This window comes from Suncus etruscus, chromosome 9, assembly GCF_024139225.1.
Source record: "Suncus etruscus isolate mSunEtr1 chromosome 9, mSunEtr1.pri.cur, whole genome shotgun sequence".
Classification (NCBI taxonomy): Eukaryota; Metazoa; Chordata; class Mammalia; order Eulipotyphla; family Soricidae; genus Suncus; species Suncus etruscus.
This window is the reverse complement of record NC_064856.1, coordinates 62,142,510-62,165,761: the sequence shown is the minus strand read 5'-3', so window position 1 is coordinate 62,165,761 and position 23,252 is coordinate 62,142,510. Positions and strand designations below refer to the sequence as shown.

Here is a 23,252-nt window from a genome sequence, read left to right as displayed (position 1 = left end):
GCAATTTCTGAGCATGGAGCCAGGAGTAACCCCTGAGCACTGCCGGTTGTGACCCAAAAACCACAAAAAAAGTATATTAAAATAATAACATATCATAACTAAAGGTCAGCCATTTCAACATTGCAAGGATGGTTTATGATTAGTAAATACACCATATGATTAATAAGATTAATCAAAGAAAGGAAAAAATGTGCAATCCTTTGAAAAGGCACTTAAATGATGCTTGCCAAGGATGTGGCTCAGTGGTACAATACATGCAATACATGTGTGAGACTGTGGCAAAAACACAAACTTCAATACTTAGACAACTCTTTTTACAAGATTATAAAATATGTAAAGTATATAAATGTATAAAATAAAGTTATATAAATACTTAAAATAGGGCCAGAGAGATAGCATGGAGGTAAAGCATTTGTTTGCCTTGCATGTAGAAGGTCGGTGATTCAAATCCCAGCATCCCATATGGTCTCCTAAGCCTGCCAGGAGCAATTTCTGAGCATAGACCTCGGAGTAACCCTTGAGCGCTGCTGGATGTGACCCAAAAACAAAACAAAACAAAAAAAAAAACAAAAAACAAAAAACAAAACAAAACAAAAAAAACCAACCTTAAAATATGTTATATATAAACCAGACAACTTGGGACCAATAGTGCAGTGAGTAGAGACCTTTCCTTGCATGTGGCCTAGCTGGGTTCTAGTCTCAGCACTGCATATGGTCCCCCAACTCCTACCAGGAATCCCTGATCATAGAATCAAGTAAGCCCTGACCAATGGCCCCCAAACAAAACAAAATAACAACCAAAATCAGACAACTTAACAAAATATAATAAGGGGTGTGGGAATAAATATAAGTACAGAAATATTATATTTAATACATATATAGTCTCATACTATAATATATTCTATATTCTAGTCTCATACTAGAAATAAAAAGGATTATTCATGAGGTTATTTTAGGATAAATAAGGAATTAAAAATAAAAAAGACACAACTATAATTCATATTTGCCTGTGGAATACTTGATATATATAAATGTGTGTGTGGTGGGAGACTAAAAGAATTGTACAAAAATGCTTTCATAAACTTAAGAAGCTTTACCTGAAATTGTAAAACCCAGAAGTCATAAAATAAAAAAGCTCTTACAATTATACATAGCTATACATGACAACATTCACCATAAATACAATGGCATAAATAGAATTATGCTTATTGAACATAAACAATAAACTAGAAAATTTTTGTGGTTCACATCACCAGAGGACTATACTTTTTAAATAGTATTTTGTACATCATTAATTAAAATATAAATAGCCCCCATGAAAACTGAGCAAGACAAAACCAATAGTTGACAGAAAATACTATGACTCTAACATCTGAAAGGGTACTCAAACAACAATTAGATGAGTAAAGTTATTTTTTTAAGTTGAATAACACACCACTTATTGCAGATGTAGAAACATCAGTCTCATAACTTTGTTTCTGGAAATATGCACTTAGTTGCGGGATATTTTATGGTTTCTTTGGAGAGTCCCAACTCACATGTTCTTTGTTTCAGCATTTTTTCCTTCTAGAAATTCATGCTAGAGATGACTTCATCTAGAAGATGACTCACCAAGTGATTTCTAGCTCTCAATTTTGTTGAAGTTCTATCTTTGCATTGGCAAAATATGTGAAAGGTGGGGACAAGAGATGGTTCTGTGGCTGAGCACATGCCTTCCAAGCACAAGTCCACAAATTTGATCCCCAATGACACCATACTACTGAGCATAATCATGGCAGCACTGCCGTTTGTATGTGGCAGCAGATATCAGGCAGTATCACAGCTAAGCAATGCAAGTACTGCAACTTAAGGGTGAGACCCCCCCAAATGCCACCATAAAAAAAAAGATAAGCAAGCACTTTAGCCAGGAGTGTGGTCTCTAGTGGGCACTTGTGTGAGCAGTGCTGTGGTCCCCAGAAATACCACAATTTAGAGTTGTGCCTGGCCTGGAGCCAGGTATGGGAGCACTATGATCTCTGTATGAGCCCCAGCAAATACCACAACATTAAGTAAGAGAAGGAAGGGGGACTTAAAAACATGATGTGAGCTCACATAAACCTTCCTTCACTGAGGACTGGCACAGCTAGATCATGCAACACCCTCCAGCTCTAAGAAAAAGAAGAAAGATCTTTGTGTACCACTATGGGATGCACCAGATAATCCTGAAAGATCAGGAAAGTATGAGCAATAAGCTAGCATGCTGCCATTTGTATCTAAAAAACTAGAGAATATACTATGTAAACATAATTTTATAGGCATGAATTCTGCCTGGAAGAATGACCAAGAATAAAAAGGAATAATTTTTTAGAGTAATTTAAGGGTCACATCACCAACGGGCTATACTTTTTTTTAGGGGTTACTCCTGGCTATGAACTCAGAAATCACTCCTGGTTTGGGGGACCCTATAGGACACTGGGGGATAGAACCGTGGTCCTTCCTAGACTAGCGCCTGCAAGGCAGATACCTTACCGCTTGCACCACTGTTCCAGCCCCATGGGCTATACTTTTAAAATAGTATTCTATACAGATTTAAGGATTCCCACATGATAGTCATTGTTCTGCCATTTGAGCTATATCTGAGGTTCCCAAGAAACACCATTTTACCTTATTGTTATTATTATTATTATGATTAGTATGTTTATTATTTGGGGCCACACCAGGCAGTGCTTTAGGGCTACTCTTAGTGGTGTTTAGAAAGTTCACAAGGTACTAGGTCTCACACAGGCAAATTTTATGCTCAACTAGTTGTGTTATATATCCATTTCACAGAGCAGTATTTTATTTCCTTTTTTTTTTTTTACTGTTTTTTTCCCCTTGGGCCACCCCTGCAGTGTTTGGAGCTTACTCCTGGTTCTGTACCCAGAGATTACTCTACTGGGGTTCAGGGGACTATATCAGGGTCAGAGATCAAACTTGAGTCAGATATATGTAAGGCCAGTGCCTTAAACACTACCTCTCCCAGAGCACCATTTTAAAAGAGGCACCACATGGTAAAATATAAACTGGTACTTTCCCCTTTTTACAACATGCAATTCTACGAAATAACAAAGTCCCCATATATCCTTTGCACATACTATATTTCTTTAAAGAACAATTTGTCAGTATAAGTTAGGAATCTTTAAAATATTCACACCTGGGGCTGGTGAGGTGGCGCTAGAAGTAAGGTGTCTGCCTTGCAAGCGCTAGCCAAGGAAGGACTGCGGTTGGATCCCCCAGCATCCCATATGGTCCCACCAAGCCGAGGCAATTTCTGAGCCCTTAGCCAGGAGTAACTCCTGAGCATCAAACAGGTATGGCCCAAAAAACTACAACAACAAAAAATTCACATCTTTGATTCAGTAATCCCAGTTCTTGGAATCTATCCTAAAAAAATAATTCACAGGAAGGAAAAAATGATATGCATTACAACATTCATTTGATACTGTATAAAATATAAATATATTTATACAATTTTACATAATAATGTCTGTCAGACGAAGCAGTTCATTAAATGTTAACATATCCACTAGAAAGAATGTTCTACGATCATTAAAATGTGTTCATGGGAGCCCGGAGAGATAGCACAGCGGCGTTTGCCTTGCAAGCAGCCGATCCAGGACCAAAGGTGGTTGGTTCGAATCCCGGTGTCCCATATGGTCCCCCGTGCCTGCCAGGAGCTATTTCTGAGCAGACAGCCAGGAGTAACCCCTGAGCAACGTTGGGTGTGGCCCAAAAACTAAAAAAAAAAAATGTGTTCATGGAGATTATGCAGAATTGATATACTTGTGATTTGATATCTTTTGTTTTTTGGTGTCAGAAATTGAATGCAGTACTTCATGATTGTGTGCTACACTGAGAAACATCCTTAATTCCTAATGTTGAAGTTTTAAAAAGATACAGTAGTTTTCCCTAATATGCATTTTTATTGGCTAGAAACACTATGTTGAATGATATTAAAAGACCCACATCCACATAATTCTTATTAGAATATGTTTCTTGAGTCATTGAATTTTATTACCGCATTTTGTTCACCTCTTACTGTGCTAATGGATAACTTGATCTCTGGCATAGTAAGTACATGAGTATATATGAAATCTGGTGTTTCCTGTGATTTTAGGCATCCATGCAGGACACATCTCTGAAAGACATTATGATTGTGTTGATGTCCATAATAAGGGTCATGGACAACTAATTAAAAGATGCTCATAAAGGGACAGTGAATAAGGAAGTGATAAAATGATGGTGGAGTTTTCTCTTTGATTTTGCATTTTGTTCTGTTTTAGCCACACCCACCTATGCTCAGGATTACTACTGACTGCACTCAAAGATTACTCCTGATGCGTTGAGGGACCAAATGTGGGACCAGGGATCAAACCTCAGTTGGCAAAGTATCAGGAAGTGCCTTCCTTACTCCTGTACCATCTCTCCAGCTCAAGATTTTGCTTTTGGAGGAACCAAGTCATATGATCCTCAAGAAGATTACTCCCAGCTCTGTTATAGGTGCCCTATCTAATGTTGGGGGGCCCAAGTGGGGTACACAGCCTACAAAACATACTCTTAGCCTGCTAAGCCATCTCTCCAGCCTGCATATTAATCATCGTTTTCAAAATTTCTAGAAAATATTTTATTCATAGAAATATTATATTCATAGAAATTTAGAAAATATTTCTAGAAAAATATTTTATTCATTGGAACTTTTGCACATGTCCCCTACATTGAAAAAGTTTCCCTTTTTCTACATCTATCAGGATTTAATTCGAGAAGGAAAACTGAGTTAAAGATGACTGTTTGCTCATCCAATTAGGAACATGAACAAGGGAGAGACTCTGGTGAAGAAAGGGCCACTTACTTGCATTGCCCTCTGGGTGGATCCTGCAGCCTAGGCGGGTGCTACGGAGGGGCTGGACCAGCTTCTCCTGGGGCTGGGAACGGGCAGGGGACAGGGCATTCCCAAAGGCGCTGCTTAATAAGATCTCCCCGAGTTCCTTCCTTTGCCTGGGTTCTGGGAAAATATACTCCGAAGGCCTGTCTTTGTGTTTAAGGGAGGAGAAGAAGTTTCTCTTCTTATCTGGAAAGGTCTCTTGCAAAGTCACTCTTTCCAGAAGGGAGGTGGGCACGTCTTCCAGTCTGCTACACTGGGGTCGCCCTCCAAAAGAAGCTCGGTTGGGCAAACTTCGGGTAAGGAAAGAAGAATCCATAGGGTTGGGGTACGTAGGTTGGGCAGTCCTGGTAGTTGGGGTGCCCCAGGAGTAGAGGGAGGAGGCCCTGTCTGGGGACTGCTTGTTCCATTCTTTAGTGGAGCTGGTGGCCCGGAAACTGAGCGAGCGTGCACACATGTGGGGTTGGCTAGCAGCAACAGGCCGGGCTTCTGGTTTGGCCCCAGCCTTCTTCACACTGTCAGAGCTAGGGAAGAAGTTGCGGAAAGCATTGGCGAAGAATTGCAGTGGGGACTTGGGTGGGGTCACAGTGCGCTCCGCTGGTACATTCTGTTCTGCTAGGCTCTTTTCGCAGTCATCTCGGGGACCTGACTGAGGTTTTCTTGGGATAGGAGAAAGCAAGGGGCACTCTGGCTTCAGCACCTGCCCTCTCTCCCAGTTCTCACGTTCTTTCTTGGACTGCCCAGCCATGGGCCCTGGGTTCACACTCTCAGGGATGGCATCATTCCAATTCAGTAAACTGCTCTTCTGCTCCTCAGTGAGCAATAACTTCTTTAGACCTGTTTTCTTCCCCGTTGCAGGCTCTGGCCCACTCTCCTCTCCTACTCTGCCCTCTGTGCTCCACACTCCTAGCTCTTGTTTCTCTCTAGCACGGGGAGGAAGCTTAAGCCAACGACTGTCCTCCACTCTCGTGGGCTGTTGGGCTCCATGATGGCCTCCAGCACCTGCCTCCTGACGCCCATCAGGTATGGGTGGTTGGAAGTTCCTGAAGCTTGTCTGGCCCAACCTCCGCAGGTAAGGATCCTCCTGCTCCAGCCCTGCGTGGTGGGGCAGGTAGACGGGCATTTCTGTGGGTGCTTCGTGAGCTCTGACTTGTTTCCTGGAGTTTTGATTGGAAGGACTGAAGTGACCCCTTGAGATTTGCAAGGGTGGGTTGTAAGCTGTCACCTAGAGAAGGAAAACCAGAAAAAAAAAGGGCAAGGAGCTAGTGAGTTGTTCCCAGCACTTGCTAACCAGGGAGTAATCCAAAACTTGGTCTGCAGCTTCCGCAACTCTTTATCTCTTCAACTTATAGGTGCCCGAAGTGAAAAACCAATCTGCCCAGATTGGCTTAAAAGCACAACTCTTTGCTCTAACTGACTGCCTATTCAATCTGGGCCTTCTTTGTGTCCTCCATCAGCACAGAACAAAGGCTGGCTGCTGGTACCCTGGGTGAGGAACTAGCAGAAAAGTAATGGCATGGACAAGCTCCTGGGCTAAGGAAGCAGTGATGTCTTGGTAAGAGTGGATGGACTGAACATAAGAAATAAGACTCCCAGGTGCTAGAGCAATTGGACAGTTTGCTTTGCATGTAGTCAGTGTGGGCTCAATTCCAAGCACCCCATGTTATCATCTGAATCTGCCAGGTATAATCCCTGAGTACAGTGACACTCATAAGTCCTGTCAAATACTGTCAGATGTGGCCCTCCCAAACAAAACAAAAGAAATAAAGACCCAGATCTAGCAAGTCTGATTCACCTTTGGTGCTGATGTTTCACCTAAAGAATGATCTATTCCCATCAACAACCTTGAAACTGAAGCTTTCTTCTCAGAAGTCAGCTAGGGTCAGATGCTGCTAGGAGTATGGCCACAAGAAAAAATCTACAGGAGTTTCTGGGGACCTTTTAAAACCTGATTTGAGTCTGAAGAAAGTGGCTCTTTCTAGCAGTCAAAAAACTGGCAGAGAAAAACATAGGAGGGCTCTAAAGGGACAACTGTTCCCTGCCAGAAGCCAGGTTCTCATGCCCTTTCTGCCCAGAACTCTGAGCAGGGGCTGGCAGGTAAAAGAAAAGGAGACACATACACATCAAAGGGCAGAAGGCAAGCCTGCAAACCTCAGCAAGCTTATTGCCTCTTCTAGGCTGCTATAGTTCTCAAGGTTCTTAGATGCTACCTAAGCACAAGCATCAGATCCTTCCTCTGGTCATGCCATTCCTAAGCTTCTCCATGCCCTCTGTGAGGTTTCTAAGTGAATGACCTAGTTCCTTCCACCCCTGTACCCCACAATCCTGATCAGAGTCAGTGCCTCAGTAGGTGAGTCAATGAACACATGGCTGTGCCCTTGGGGATAGCCAGGAAGAAACAGGATGAGCTTTGTCAAAAGGACATGTGGCATATGGTTGGAATGAACCTAGAACTTGCCTCTCTGGCTTGAGCTTTATACTTGGGGTGGCATTACCTGACTCAGAAATCAGAGGGAAGAGTGAAAGTGAGGGGAGTATAGTTTCCCTTTTTAACACTTGCGTTGGATACCCAGAGGCACTTACCTGGGGTGGAGAGGAAGCTTCTGAAACATTCTCTGAGATACTACTGTCTGACGAAGGTGGTGGGGAAGGAGAAGGAGACGATGAGGAAGGAGAAAGGAAAGGAGATGTATCCCTTGGAGGTGGAAGCAGCGCAACTCTACTGTTCTCTGGCTTCAGATCTACCAAGGGGAGAACAGAGTATCCATTACAGAGTTGTAATGACCATATTTTGTTGTGAAAGGAAGGTTTCTGTGTCTGGGGCATGCTTGTGGGGAATGGAAGAGGTTCCAGGATGCAATGTCTAAGAACCACTGCATTTCCTCCTGTTCATGTGAAAACATTTCTGAGAGATGCTCCTGAGTTTCTTGGAAAGGAACATATCCCTTAAATGTTCTCTCTGGAGCCACTGTGGCTGTGACTAGTGCTGCAGTCACTTAGTGAGTTGATCCAACACTTTGCCAGCTCACTCCACAAGCTTCTAAACCACTGCCTGGTGATCCACGGGCCCTTTCTCCTCACAAGGGATAGTGTGAGAGCACAAGTGAAAGGGAACCCTAAATACCAAATCACTGGAAGTCTAAGAAAGAGGTCTGTGCTTTGGGCTAGGGAACAAACAGAACAACACAGTGCCCATGTTCAGTATATGTAAGAAAGGTGCCTCGTTCTGAGCTCAGACCTGCCAGCCTAAGCCAGGAGATGCTGACACTTTTCACTCAAACCCCTCTGAGTCTGAGAGACACAGACTGGGCAAGTGCTCTGCCAGAATTACCTGGGGTTAATGACGCAATTGGTTTTAATTAATCTGGAGTCCTTGTATGTTCAGAAACCTTTGACTGTTGCCAATTTTTTTTCATGACTCCTCACGTGCTCAACCCCATGGTTGAAGAAGTGAGGTCATATGAGATCAAACCCATTCTCTTGCTCTCTCTCTCTGGTGCTCTTATGAGTGTACATACACATTGGTGCACATGTAGACACAAAAACATCCCTCCTGATAATCTCACATCTTGTTTTTTGCTTCCATATTGGACCTTTTTTAGGAAATCTGCCCTCAAAGGAATTCAGAAAAACTCCTTGACTAAGGCCTTTGAAATGTGAGAGAGAGAGAGGGGGGAAAGAAGAAAATAAGAGAGAGAGAAATAGAGAGAGAGGAGAGAAAGAGGGGCAGTGAAAGAATGGGGAAAGAGAGGGAGGGAGAGAACAGGAGAGGGAGGGAGGGAGAGAAAGTGAAAGAGATCCTTCCTTCTATTCACTGCAAAGATTAGAGTTAGGTTGGTGGTCTGACCTTCACTAACAGGAGTGAGTGTCAGGAGCTGAGACATAAGGTCTACCACCCTATCCCAAAGGCCTAATGATCCTCCACGAGGAAGCCCTTCTAAGGGCTCCCACGGGGAAAGAGGACCATGGGGATAAGAGGGAGGAGCAGGAAGTGCTCCCGAGGAGAAGGTTCCCTTTGCCAGGCGGGCAAGCAGCTGGCTTGGCCTGCCTGACACCCAAACCTCCATCTCAGCCTACAGCGAGTGGCTAAAGCCTAAAAAGGCAAAAGCTGTGAGTCAATTGTTGCTTGGCTTCCTGTACTTGGCTTTCTGGTTCCTGCCAAATTCCTTCACCTCCTCTTCCTCGCCCCCTCATTCTCTGTTCTCTGCCTCCTCCCAGTCACACTCAGGCTCTGGTCTCCAAGTCCCCTCAACACACAGGCTACTTTCTTGTTCCAGGAGCAGCTCCCCACCAGCCCTGTGTCAAAGGCATGTGGACACCCCCAACCAAGAACTTGGGCCTATGATCCCACATCCTCCCTCCCTTTGTCCCCCACCCCAGATGTGGGGCGTTTCTCTCCACATGTCTTCACATGGGGTTCAGGCTGGGGTGCAGGAGGTTGAGGTGAACAAATTGGCCTGGGGAGAGGATGAAACTCTCTTGGCTTTGGTTTACTCAGAGTGATGAAGGAAAGCCTTGAACCCCGCTCCTTTACACTCCCACCAGCTGCCTGACACTAAGCAAATGACTTAGCTTCTTCATGTTCTCAGGAACAAATAGGAATTGTAGTGCTACATCCTGGTAAGCTGAAGGAGCTAGAAAGAGGCACGAAGTGAAGCAGATCTACATATCAGTTAATGATTGGCCCCCTGTCATGCACCCAAGAGTTCAGGGGACACAATATTGAACCCCTGCCTAGTTCCAGAGGTGAGGATGCTTTGTGGACTCCAGCTCATGGACTCTAGCCTAGCTGTCCCTTAACTGTAGACTCTTACTTTCCTTAAAACCCTGAGACCTGCCAGGACTGCCCTGTCCCCCTGCCTGAAGATCCCAGTCTTGAATACTCTGAGTCCTTTTGGTTCTTGTACCAAAGGGTGGGTAAGAGGAATTCAGCTGTGCCACCTCTGAGGCACTGCCTCTTCTCAAGCTTTCTGGCTATGCTGAACTTTGTCCTGGGCCCTGGAAGTCATAGCAGAGGGAACTAGGAAGAGTCCCAGAGAATCAGCCTTCCTTGTACAGTGACTGGCCAAAGGAGACAAGACACAGAGTTCTGCTCTGTGCAGCAAGGTCAGCCTTGACCACTAGGTCTTTTCCTCCTAGGCAAAATAAAAATGACACAAGTGAATTCCAACTCTGGGAAGTTATACCAAGTCTGGGCTTCTAGGGACTGCTATCAGAATAAAGAAGGCCAGGCAAAGTTCAAACTTCTCAGTCTTGGGGTGCCCTCTAGGGGTGGCAGCCTGTTTTTATGAACTCAAATACTTCATTTATTCTTGCACTCAGTGCAGTCTGTCCCCTGATCCTTTCCTTCCTTTCTTCACTTATTTATTTGTTCACTTGAATCTGAATTCAGTAATTCATTCAGAAAGGCCACCTCTTGCCTATCCTCTGCTAGATATTTGACCTATGGGAATGATTTGAACTCTTTTTTCCCTCAAACCAATTTTTAAACACATATGAGGACCAGTGCCTGCTACTTGTGAATTGTGAAATTCCTGGTTCACTGTAAAGCCCAGCTGTGGGCCAGTTCCTCCCTGATCTCCTGTGCTTCATCAGTCCCCTGGCCACACTTCTGGCCTCATTTCACACAGGGAACTTGCTGATGGCTAGTTGTGCCCCTGTAATACTCAGAAAAGAGCCCTGAAAGAATGAATGGAATGTGCACCCCAATGTGCTGCCCCTGGACGTGACCTCTGTCTAGGGATGCTTCCCATTAGGAGTGTTTGAGAGAGGTGTGGAGAAGTCTGACTGGCTGGGCCATGCTGTGAACATCTATCCATCCCCACTGCCCAGGGGCTGCAGGAGCATTGCTGATTCACAACTGGTGTCCCCTTGGAAAAACACCTGCCCAGATGTGTAGCCCCAGTGAAGCTCCAAAACTGCCCCCATCTCAGTTTGTCCTGAGAAAGGGACTGTGGATCTGGAGAATATGAATAACAGGCTCTGAGTCACTGTTGACTCACAAGAAGGAGATTACTGGACACACACAATACAGACTACAATCACTGCTTCTTCCAAACCCCTGTCTAACTTTGGAGGCAGTGCAGGGGCAATTATTTTGTACAGAAGTAGATACATGAACATTATTGAAAAATTAGTCAATAAAAATAATTTCTTTTCTAACACAAGGCTTTCCTGGGTCCACTACTCTGAGAAAAAAGATGGGAGTAGGATCTGGAGTACAGAAAGACTGGATTTTGAAGGGAGGATGAGTTCCATGCCACTCTCAGCACCCTCAGAATCAGAAGGAATTCTTGCTCTGTGGTCACTGACTTCAGGAATGTGAATAGCTGCAGATGTCATCCACGTTGTGCATGGTGACTGTGCATCCTAGTATCAGCCTTCTGCCTTATTACTTACCACAGATTGGTCCTTAGCTGGAGCAGTTCTTCCCTTGGACTGAGAGTGGAATTTGCTGCTCAGAAAAGGGACTCTGTGTGTATGTGGTATTTGTGTGTTCATGGTGTGTGTGTATGTATATTCACAAGTGCATGTTCATGTGGCTCTGTATGTATGCTCTTTTATTGCATTGCTCACAGTTGCATGAGGCCATTAGTGAATAGCCCCACTGTCATTTAGTACATAAAATGTACTAAATTAAAATAGTCAAATCACAGGGCTGAGAGATCACGCAAAGGACTGCAGCACATTCTTAGTGAGGGATCCTTGGGTTTGATCTCTGGTACTGCAGCACAACCTGAGCACTGTGATAGCAAACCCTAAGGACTGAGTTGGGAGTAACCAACAAGCACCAGCAGGTATGTCCTCCAATTCAAAACAGAAACAAACAAAAACATGTAGAGCACCTGAGCCTCAATATCCTCCTCAGTGTCTCAAAAATATTTGCGGTCCACTCATCCCAGGGGCAAGACTACAGTCTGAAGATGGCAGAGTGCAGAATTGTCAGGAAGGAACAGAGATCAGCCTTAGACATGCTTGGCTGACCAGTGGTGCAAGCCCTTCACTAGACGGGCAGGTCAGAGTGGACATGGAAGGAATGTGAACAGCTGCCCCTGAAAATTAATCACAGTTCCTGCCCTCCCCCACTCCCAGACTCATGACTCACTTGATTGGAATTTTCTTCTACAGCTGGGAGTTGGGTAGTTGCTGGAAGTTGAAGCCCGGAGGCTTTTGGCTCTTTGTAGAGCTGTGTTGGGAAAAATGAAAGGGGCAGAGAAGATGGGGAGGAAAAAAATGTCAATATGCATATTAAATAGTCTTTTCTCCTATGACCCATTTATTAAAACTGATCAACTAATTATCACAAATTAAGCCTCTTCTGGCAGACTGCACCTTGGTGTCTTCATAATACCATCTACCCATTCATCTTTGAATCTACCTACTCCATTATTCACCCACCTCATTCATCCATTCATTTATCTACTCATACACCCATCCATCATCCATATAGCCACCCATTCATCCATCTACCCATCTATACAACCACCCATTGAGCCCACCAACCAGCCACCCACTTATCTATCCACCCAGCCAGATAGTCATACATATTCAACCTATCCATCATCCATACATCCATCCACCCATCCATCCTTTCATCCATGTATCTTTTCATCAAACAGTTTGTGAGAAACAATTATGAGACAAACATTGCCGTATTTCAGAAAATGCTTCAAAGTAGGATCCATTAAACATATCTATCATTAGTAATCAGATACATATGGCTTGCTCATGAATATATGTATGCTGATCACACATAGACACATTTATTTTCAGGAGAGTAGTTTTTTAAGATTTGTCTTTCATCATGTACGTTAAGGTCCCATGTACATTATTAAAGGAAGAGACTTGCTCTCATAGAAACCTAGAAGCTGATGAAAGCTCTGTTCTCTTTCTCTTCCCTTCGAAAGTCCTCAAAGTCTTTGGGGACTATCTTAAACTGAGCTTCTAGGAAAACAACTACTATAATTTCTTTTCTTGGCCTGGTTCTAACATAACCACATTTTAGGAGGCTGGGGACTATATACAGGATACCCTCTACCCTGATGGACTCTGAGAATTAGCTGAACGAAATGAACCTCTCAAGCATCAGAAATAAGATTCTGGTCATGAGAGTGTGAGAGAGGGCAGTGAATGATAATCCTGGCCTCGTTCACAGTCCCGCCCAAAATCAGCCTCAGGCTGCAGAATCTGTAAATACATGATAGCTGGAAAAGGAGAAAGGGGTGTATTCTCACACTGAGAGACTTGGAGGCTGCAAGAAACATGAGTCCATGTGGGAGAGAAGGTCTGGATGTAAAACCTGATGGTCTAGCCCCTTCTTTCTGTGAAAACTCCTAGATTATTTCTGTTAGTGTTTGGAGCTAGGGGACAGTTCTGACCAACCAAGTATCAGTTTGAAGGTTCTCTTTCCTCAGAGTGTCCTAAATACTTTCGATCCTTGACCAACACCCCCCCATCAGCTTCAATTGGAGATGCCTTTCTCTAATGTATTCTTGGTCCACAATGCATCCTCCCATGTTCATATCTCTGGGTTTGAGAGGATTTCTGCATACATTTCAACACTATAGGATTGTGTATGATCCCATAGCAATGATATTGCTTGTTTCTTTGGGTCACAGTGGCTTAGGAAGCTGTTAACAAAGGCATACAGAGCAGGGTTATTTCTAAAGCAATGATATAGTTTTATCTGATTTTCTATTTGCTTAGTGCCAACCCACTTATGAAGTTGAGTACTGGGATTGATGAGAGTTTATCCACACAATTTGAAGTCAACCCTATATAATCTGCTGAGGGCATTGACTGAAAACATCCAGCAACATAAAGCATAGCCCACAGACTGTGCAGAGTTTAACCCAACAATGTGATCTACCTGGTACTAAGTAAAATTTTGATGGGTAAGATACGATTGGTAGATGACTACTTGAAAGCCACACAGTCTATTCACTTCTCTCTGTGTCACACCTGACTCTGAAATTAATTGGAATTATGTGAAAATAAAGTTATTTGCAACACCATCTTGTTCTCTATACCACCCTATACCTCTGAGAACATGGTCCTTGGGAAGTCATGTTCTGACCATGTCCTTGCTTGTAAGCCAGGATGTCCAACTCCCAGCCTCAGGAATATCATAGCTATATGTTTTGTGGAGTTCAAACATATGCATCTCATATGACCCAGGCAATCCACTTCTTGTCATCTACTCCAGGGATCAAAAACTGTATTCAGAAATGAACATTTTAACATCTATGTTCATTGTAGCCCTATTCACAATAGCCCAAATATGGAAACAACCCAAGTATCCAAGAACAGATGACTGGTTACAGAAACTATAGTATATATACACAATGGAATACTAAATTTTAATCTTTAAGAAAAGATGAAATCATGTAATTCTTTACTACTTGGATGAATCTGAAAGCATCATGCTAAGTGAAGTTACTCAGAAAAAGGGGGACAAACATAGAATGATTTCTTATATGTGGGATTTAAAAAAAATACAAGGGAAATTACAAATGCCTAAAGGCACCAGAAACTGTAAGGTGAGGGAAGAGAAACTAATAATGGTGGAGGGAAGTAGAAGCTCTGGTGGAGGTAGAGGCACTGGAATGAGAATGATTTATGCAAGAAACCCCATCATTAACAATATTATAAACCACAGAGTCTAAAATTAAATTTAAAAAATATTTTAAGAAAGAGAAAATTCATCTTTTAGTATCATCTATATCATGTGAACTGGGAGATATTTGTAGAATAAGAAAAAGTGGCATGAGCTTTGAAACAAGCTGAAAACCAACATGGCTTCCAGGCAAGTGAACAAAGAAAGAATTGTCCATATTTTCTTTTTCACGAGCTTGCTAGAACACTCAGAATCTTTTGTTTTGTTTTGGCATTGGGTTTTGGTTTTGGGCCACATCTGGAAGCACTCAGGAGTTACTCCTGGCTCTGTGTTCAGAAATTGTTCCTAGCAGGCTCAGGGGACCATAATGGGATACCAGGGATGCCAGGTTGACTGCATGCAAGGTAAATGCCTGCCCGCTGTGCTATTACTTGGACCCCAAAATCAAATTTCTAATTCAACTAAAGCAACTGTTCAGGAGTACGATGTGCCTGTAGGATGTTACAGCACCTAACTTGGTTGTGTTAACCTTAATCTTGATGTTTAAGATATAGAATTTCCTTCTCCCACTTATATCCACTGGCCATAGAGGGGAAAAAAAAAGATGAAAACAAGGGAAAGAATTTAAGACAATTATGCATAGGAATAACATGGAGCCAGGGAGATGAAGGGGTGTGTACAAGTCAAGCAATACCCAGCAGGGGGCAGGTCTGAACTCTACATATACACAACCTTCCTGGCCAGACAGCGTCATAAATGAGTATTGCTATACAAGAGTATTTTTATGACATTTTCACTTAATGTTCAGAAACAAATGAAACAACAGAATGGCCAGCTAGCAACAAGAGCTAAATGGAGATTATTTTCACAAATTTACTTGTTACTTCTATTTGTTTTCTTTTTTTACTTTTCCTTCCCCCACCTCTTTTCTATTCCTTTTGAAAAATAATTTTGCTCTAACTTATCTGGAAACAAATGTATTACAGTAAACTATGTCAACTATGTGATATATGTTCTTTAAATCAAGTAAATTAAAAATTTTGTTTCAACTAGGGTAATTAATTTATAGAATTTTGTACTTTCAGAAGTGTCCTTACCCATTATCTCATTCATAGTTGTGGTGCTGAAGCCTTTGGTTTGGATTCTTGCTGAGGGTACACACTTGTAGCTGTAGGACCTGTATACATGCTTACTTGGTTCACTCAATGTTTGAGTTGTTCGAGTGGTAGTGCTTGCCAAGATCATGTGCTGACACAAATGCTCACTGGGGACTTAGCAGGGGTATGTCACACACTGGCATCAGTGGCATTTACACATATTTAATTGTGCTCTAGAAAGGTTTCAGAAGCCAGGAGAAGTTGGGGGATGTGTGTCAAATAGTTCAATTGAGTGATAGGTAACACACACCTGGCTGTACCATCCTCTGTTGTGCTCAGGGGTTACTCCTGGCTGTCTGCTCAGAAATAGCTCCTGGTAGGCACGGGGGACCATATGGGACACCGGGATTTGAACCAACCACCTTTGGTCCTGGATCGGCTGCTTGCAAGGCAAATGCCTCTGTGCTATCTCTCCCCCCCCCCTTTTTTTAAATCTTTATTTGGGCCCGGAGAGATAGCACAGTGGCATTTGCCTTGCAAGCAGCCGATCCAGGACCAAAGGTGGTTGGTTCGAATCCCAGTGTCCCATATGGTCCCCCGTGCCTGCCAGGAGCTATTTCTGAGCAGACAGCCAGGAGTAACCCCTGAGCACCGACAGGTGTGGCCCAAAAACCAAAAAAAAATCTTTATTTAAGTACCATGATTACAAACATGTTTGTAGTTGGGTTTCAGTCATAAAAAGAACACCCAAAGAGTCCTTTTAAAAAAAAAGGATTCTAGTCTCAATTCTGGTCTACCTGTGAAACTATCACTGGTGGGAAATTCTTCTCATAGCCTCCAGAGGGTGGTGTAGGACAAGTTGTGCTCTGACTGGGCTATAAATGAATTGGTCCCTAAGAGGCACAGTTAACAGAATCCAAACACTTGATCTATTAAAACAAGCTGAGCTGCTAATGATAACTATATATTCTGGTGTGGGGGCATCCAGCACCAAGATACACAATGCCTCAGGAAAGTACTCAGCTCATCTGTCTATCAGTAGTTGGCCTGAGGAAAGATGGCATGGGTGTGCTGTGAAATGTATTTATTAGCATTGCCTAGCCAGAGTTGAGGGTGCAGTCTCCAAGTCCTGAATATGTGTAGCAGCCCAGTGTGTCCCCAGGTGACCCCTGTATGGCCCAGGACAGCATTGCTCCAATAGTAGCTGAGTTCACATTCCGTGCTTTCCAGAAAGCCAGAAAGGGGAAACTCAGAGGAGGCAGTAGGAGCCTGCTCCAGGCAAGAGGGTCCTGGAGTTCCTTATCTCTGCCTGCCATGCTCCCACTTGAGAGTACCAAGCTTCTCTTGGAGGATGGTCAGTCCTAAGTGAGATCTTTTTACCTCTAGCCCTAGCCCTAGTGCCTGTGACCTCTGAGGTCTCTTGAAGAAAATCTTGGTCATGGTCTCTTTCCACCCCTATCCCCAGGTTCTCAGCTCACCATGCATAGCTTTGGACTCCTGATGGTCCTGAGGAGACAAAAATCCACTGGGGGCCTCCCTCAGGGAGCTGTGCCGGGAGAGGGTGTCCGATGGGGCTGGAGGGTCCAGCTGCTGGTCTTCCTTCTCATAGGCTTTAACACTGGAGGCCCGGCTGCCACCATGAGACTCGGAGTCAGAGCTGAAAGGACAGAGAGAGACTGAACATGGAGACCTGCCTCTGCCTTTACACTACCCACTTTCTACAGCCATCTTTGAATTTGCCCAATTGGCTTCCCACAAACCTGGACTTTCCTGGCCAGGGTCTGATGAGCTGTCTCTGAGTCCAGAGGACAGCCTTGGCTTTGTTATGATGACTGTTCCACCATCCTCGAACTCATCAGGTCCTAGCACCTGGGACTCAGTTGTAATTGCACTTGGACATAGGTATTTTCAAAAGCTAAGTTACAATGAGGCCCTTGGGCTGAATCCCTAAGCAATTGAATTTATAGCCTTATAAGAAAGGGCACTTGGGCACAGATTGCATATTACTATGATAATGCAGCTGATCTCTCAAATCCCAGGAGTGATATTTTTTTTTTTGAGTGCAAATTCTCTTTCTTTTCTTTATTCTGGGGTGTCAACTCTTACTGCCATTCTCTTTGGATGCTCCAGAGTTTTTGTATACACTGCAGTCTCTAGTTCCCTCAAAACTCTCCCACTTTATTGCGGCACCATAGTCTATTGATAAGACATTCGTCCAAGTTGACAAATTGCAGATGAAAAACCCAAAGGTCACCTCCATAAAATACTACTAGTAGTAATTTCTTATGGGTGCCACTCTAGTGGTGCTCAGAGCTTATTCTCAGTTCTGCTTAGGGATCACTTCTGGAGGTGTATGGTGACAATTTAGGGTGATGGATATTGAATCTAGGTCAGCTATGTGCAAGACAGTTTTTAACCTGCCTACTTTACTATTTGTCTAGTCCCTATTATTTTTCAGTAGAGGACATAACTGGCCATGATGAGCTAAAAATCAGGCCTTCACACATACAATGAGTGTGAACCATCATTCAAGCCATTTCCCTATACCACCTGTTATTCTTTTTTTTTTTCCCTCATTTTTCCATCTTTATTTAAACACCGTGATTACAAACATGACTGTAGTTAGGTTTTAGTCACAAACAAAAAATACCCCCCTTCACCAGTACAACATTTCCACCACTAATGCTTCTCATACTCCTCCACCCATAACCTCTGTCTGTATTCAAGACAGGTATTCTACTTCTCTCGATCATTAACATTGTCATGGTAGTTGTTAGTGTTCTAACTGCACTCTCTCCTCCTTGAGGTGAGCTTCATATCGTGAGTCAGTCCTTCTGGGTCTCATCTCTGGGCATTATTACAATAATGTCTTTTATTTTTCTTAAAACCCATAGATAAGTGAGACTATTCTGTGTTCTGTCTCTCCTTCTGACTTACTTCACTCAGCATAATAGTTCCTATATCCATCCATGTATTGGAAAATTTCATGACTTCATTTCTCCTGATGGCTGCTTACTATTCCATTGTGTATATGTACCACAGTTTCTTTAGCCATTCATCTGTTGAAGTGCATCTTGGTTGTTTCCAGAATCTGACTATTGTAAAGAGTGCTGCGATGAATATAGGAGCGAGGAAGGGATTTTTGTATTTCATTTTTGTGTCCCTAGGGTATACCCCTAGGAACCATCTGTTACTTTAACTAGATAGTGAACCACACCTTCCCTCTCAAGATAAATTCTTTTGAATCCACTGTTTTCCCTTTTTATAGTAAGTGTTGCTAGCTGCTTCTCTGTTTGCCCTCAGAATGTCCAAATGTCTCAGGGTTATGATCAAGGCACAGCTCCTCTTTAAAAGATGTTCTTACATCATAGTAAACTATTGTCTCCTCTGCCCAGGCATCCCCATCTCCAGTGCTGATTCCCAAGCATTTCAGACAAGTATAATCAACTGTAGACCTGATCTACAACTAGTCACTTAACTGATTGTGAAAACCAAGACACCCAAACAGAACTCTTTTTTTTATTTGTTTGTTTTGTTTTTGGGCCACACCCAATGACGCTCAGGGGTTACTCCTAGCTATGCACTCAGAAATCGCTACTGGCTTGGGGAATCATATGGGACAGTGGGGGGTGGGGGGGAGATTGAACCATGGTCTGTCCTAGGTCAGCCGCATGCAAGGCAAATGCTGCGCCACCACTCTGGTTCCTCAAAACAGAACTCTTTACGGTCTTCACAAACCTGTTTCTTTCTTGCAACTATCTCCACGAATGCAATTCTAGAATGACTGTGATTCCGTGTTGAATTAGATAGAATCTGGAACATGTGCTTAAATTATTTCTCCCTCACATCAGTCATCAGCAGATTCTTCTCTAGCCTCAGAGCTGTCCTTTCAATGCTTACCTGAGCCACACGCTCTCACGGGGCCTCCCTGCCTCTATTGCCTCACATCCCTATTTTACTCATTCTCCAAACAAAACTTGCTGGATTTTGAAAAATACACACCATGATTTTAAAGTTCTCTAATTCATTTTTAATTGCACTGAGAGTAAAATTATTTATATACTTAGGTTTCTGGACTACACCTAGCTGCATTTGAGGCTACTCCTGTCTCTGTACTCAAAAATTGCCACTAGTAGGCTCGGAAGGTCATATGAGATACCAGGAATCAAACCCAGGTCCATCCTGGGTCAGCAGCATCCAAGTGCCCTACTGCAGTGCTATCACTCAGGCCCCAAATTTTATTTATTTTTGGTTTTTGACCAACTTAGTGTTGGTCGGGGCTTACACCAGTTCTGTGCTCAGGCATCACTCTGGGGGGTCATTGGATTCCAATGTGCTGCTGGAGATTAAACAAAGGTCATCCAGGAAAGTGACTTAACCTCTCTACTATTTCTCTAGCCCCACAAATAAAAGTTTAACTCATTACCCTGACTCCTGTCTTATTTTGTGGTACCACCATTATTCTTTTACCCTCGTTACATATCAGTTATTTAGACCCTTTGTAGACCCTTCATAGTGGTATTGCAGTTAGAGCAGCTTTCTTCACTAATAATTTTAACTGTAAATATCATTAAGGAAAAAGACAAAAAATTATAGATAGTATGCTCTATATTTTAGCTAGAAATTTTTGGTTTTATCTTGATTGGGAGCCACAGTTGGCAGTACTCAGTGCTTACTCCTGGCTTTGTACCCAGTGATCACTCTTTTTTTTTTTTGTTTTGTTTTTTGTTTTGTTTTTGGTCCACACCCATTTGATGCTCAGGGGTTACTCCTGGCTATGTGCTCAGAAATCGCCCCTGGCTTGGGGGGACCATATGGGACGCCGGGGGATCAAACCGCGGTCCTTCCTTGGCTAGCGCTTGCAAGGCAGACACCTTACCTCCAGTGCCACCTACCCGCCCCCCCCAGTGATCACTCTTAGTGGGCTTGAGATATTATATGGGGTGTTGGAGATCAAATCCAGATCAGCAGCATGCAAGGCAAAAGCCGTAGCATTGCTCAAGCCTTGTGCTTCTCTATAGTTTAGGTGGCAAAAAGTATGATGCTAAAAATTCTTTATGGCATGACTTTAATTTAAAATGACTAAATGGGACTGGGGAGATAGTTTAAGGGTCTATCTTACAGAGACATCAGGCCTACTTGGGGGCCTGCGGCCTATTAATTCCACTGCTGAGGTGCTCTGACTGTCCATTAGTCAACCAAAGTCCAGTTTATGGGCAGGAATTTAATAGCACAGAGGTTGGAGCATTTGCCTTGTATACATCCAATGCGGGTTTAAATCTCAGCATCCTGTACGGTCTCCTGAGCCAGCCACAAGTAATTTCTGAGCACAGAGCCAGATGTAACCTCTGAGAGCTACTGGGTATGCCCCCCTAACAAACTATCACATTACCCCTATATACATAGATGATCTTTCTTTTGATAACTATGTCCTAGTTGCCTGTCTGTCCACCCAATTTGAGTCATACTCTATACGAGAAAAGCCTTTGTCTTGTATGTTTCACTGCTGTATTTCCAGTTTCATCCATCATGAGGACACAGTATCTACTGTTGATTGGCCTTAATGGACTCAGTGAGCCTGGGAAGGCTGAATGCCTTCCACTCTGTCAGTGATGTGATGTGGATAGTGAGAGGGTGCTCGGAGAAATACTTTTCCAGGGCTTCCTCTGCCCTGTCTCCCCACCACCAGGCATCAACATCTTACTTCTATCTCACTGTGACAGGAGATACTCTCTCAGCAACTCCCACTGCAGCTCATATTAGAGAACATGTCAGTGTGACTAGGGTCTCTTCCTCCTTGGAGCATCACCACCTACCACATTCCTGATGAGCTGGCTCTGATTGAGTCATTTTACATATGAATGTGCTGAACTGACAGCTCTCCCAGGGGACAGGTACCCAAATTCTTCCCATTTCATAGAGGATAGAACTGAGGCACAGAGAGGCCTCCCTACTGGGGAAAGAAGACCAGATCCCAAATGCAGCCCCTATGACAGTCTCATCCTACAGTATTAACATACCTGCTGTCATCACTGGTGACCAGGACACACACAGCTAGCACATCCTTCTCAGCCATGTCCTCCCTAGGATTGATCCTCACTGAAGTCCACTCAGAGGAGGTTGGAGAGGTGACCTCACCTTCCTTATCCCTAAGATCAGGCTCAGCGATGCTCTTGGGCTTCTTGGGGGAGGTCGGCTGATCTGCTGAGAGAAGAGGGTCTCGAGAGATAGTGGAAAAGAGCGGATCCTGCAGGCACTTATTCACCCTCCAGAAGCTTCTCCAGGAGGTCCATTGCCACCCAGTGATGCTCAGGGGTTATACTCAGGCGGCAGTTTGTTCAGACTCATCCTCTGTGCTTCTGCTGGGCATGAAGAGCCCAACTGTGGTATGCAGGACAGGGGCACACACATTCTCTCATTTGGCCCCAAAGGAGGAACCTGAAATTGAGTGTCCCCCACTTTGGACCTACCAGCCTCTGAAGCTGCTGTTATCAAAGATCTGACATGCTTCTAAGGTTAGTAGAACTTTCATGGTTCTCATTTTATTAGATGATTCTGCAGCCTTTGACTTTGAGGGAGTCGATTACACCTTTTTTCTGGCAGCAGCTCTCCTGTCCAGTACAGCTTCCCACTTTTTGACTATCTCTTTCTCTGGTGTTTTGCTGGTTTCCCTTGACCCCTGACCTCCTGACACTGGAAGGCTGACACCTGGTGAGGTCTTTGTCTTTGACTCCTTCCCTTCTCACATGTGCTTGATCCCTGGGTGACCTTACCTGGCCTCAGGATTTTCAAACCTTGACCCTTGACAATGCTGGCTTTCCATCTTGAGCTTCACATTTCCCCCGAATCTGGACTTGCTTGTACCCCATTCTCATTCATTGCCATCAGAATGTCTAATAGACACTTCAAGTTCTACACATCAAATAGAGATAAACGCTAGATTCTATCTCTCCCCAATGCTGCCTCCCACACAGACTTCCCTCTTCCTGAAATCAGCTATGTCAGCCTTCTGGCCAAATAAATAATTTTTTTTGGTGGGGGGCCACACCCAGTGATGCTCAGGGGTTACTGCTGGCTATGCACTCAGAAATCACTCCTGGCTTGGGGGACTATATGGGATACCAGGGGATTAAACTGAGGTCCGTCGTAGGCTAGCACAAGCAAGGCAGATGCCTTACAGCTTTGCATTACTGCTCCGGCCCCTAAATAAGTGATATTTTGTCTGTTTTATTTGTTACTAGAATCGAGCTTTGCATTAAGTAGATGCTCAAGAAATACTTGGTGAAGGAATGAATGATTGAGTCAAAGAGGCATCCAAGTCTCAGCTTGACCACTGACTAACTGGGGTTGCTTCTCTAGTTATAGTGAAGTATGAAGCATATGTTTTTTTCTTCTCTCTAAGCAAGATGTAATAATTATCTCTATATGCTTAAAATATATTGATGAAGACTAGTATCTGAAAAGTATCTTTTCCTTATAGAACTATTAGAAATGCTCTGATAAGTATTTATATTTGGTATCTTAAATATTTTCCATGTGTTTTACATTTAAGGTTTTTTCCCCAGCATTAATTGTGCTTTTCTATCATGTGTATGTTTCATGCAATTTTGCATCAGTCATTCACCGTTTATTACATTGTAAG

General features: G+C 43.5%; 1 protein-coding gene across 1 annotated transcript in view; it reads right to left on the bottom strand.

Moving 5' to 3' along the window:
• The window catches only part of LOC126018551 (F-actin-monooxygenase MICAL2-like), a 25,898-nt gene extending 3,995 nt beyond the window's left edge, over window positions 1-21,903 (bottom strand). Inside the window, exons 1-5 of the mRNA XM_049780672.1 lie at window positions 21,876-21,903; window positions 21,631-21,811; window positions 17,089-17,267; window positions 7,481-7,638; window positions 4,868-6,122 (exon numbers count right to left, since the gene is read on the bottom strand). Of these exons, the coding sequence (XP_049636629.1) occupies window positions 4,868-6,122; window positions 7,481-7,638; window positions 17,089-17,267; window positions 21,631-21,811; window positions 21,876-21,903 (1,801 nt within the window). The remainder of the gene's footprint in view (window positions 1-4,867; window positions 6,123-7,480; window positions 7,639-17,088; window positions 17,268-21,630; window positions 21,812-21,875) is intronic.
• Between the last annotated feature and the right edge of the window lie 1,349 nt (window positions 21,904-23,252).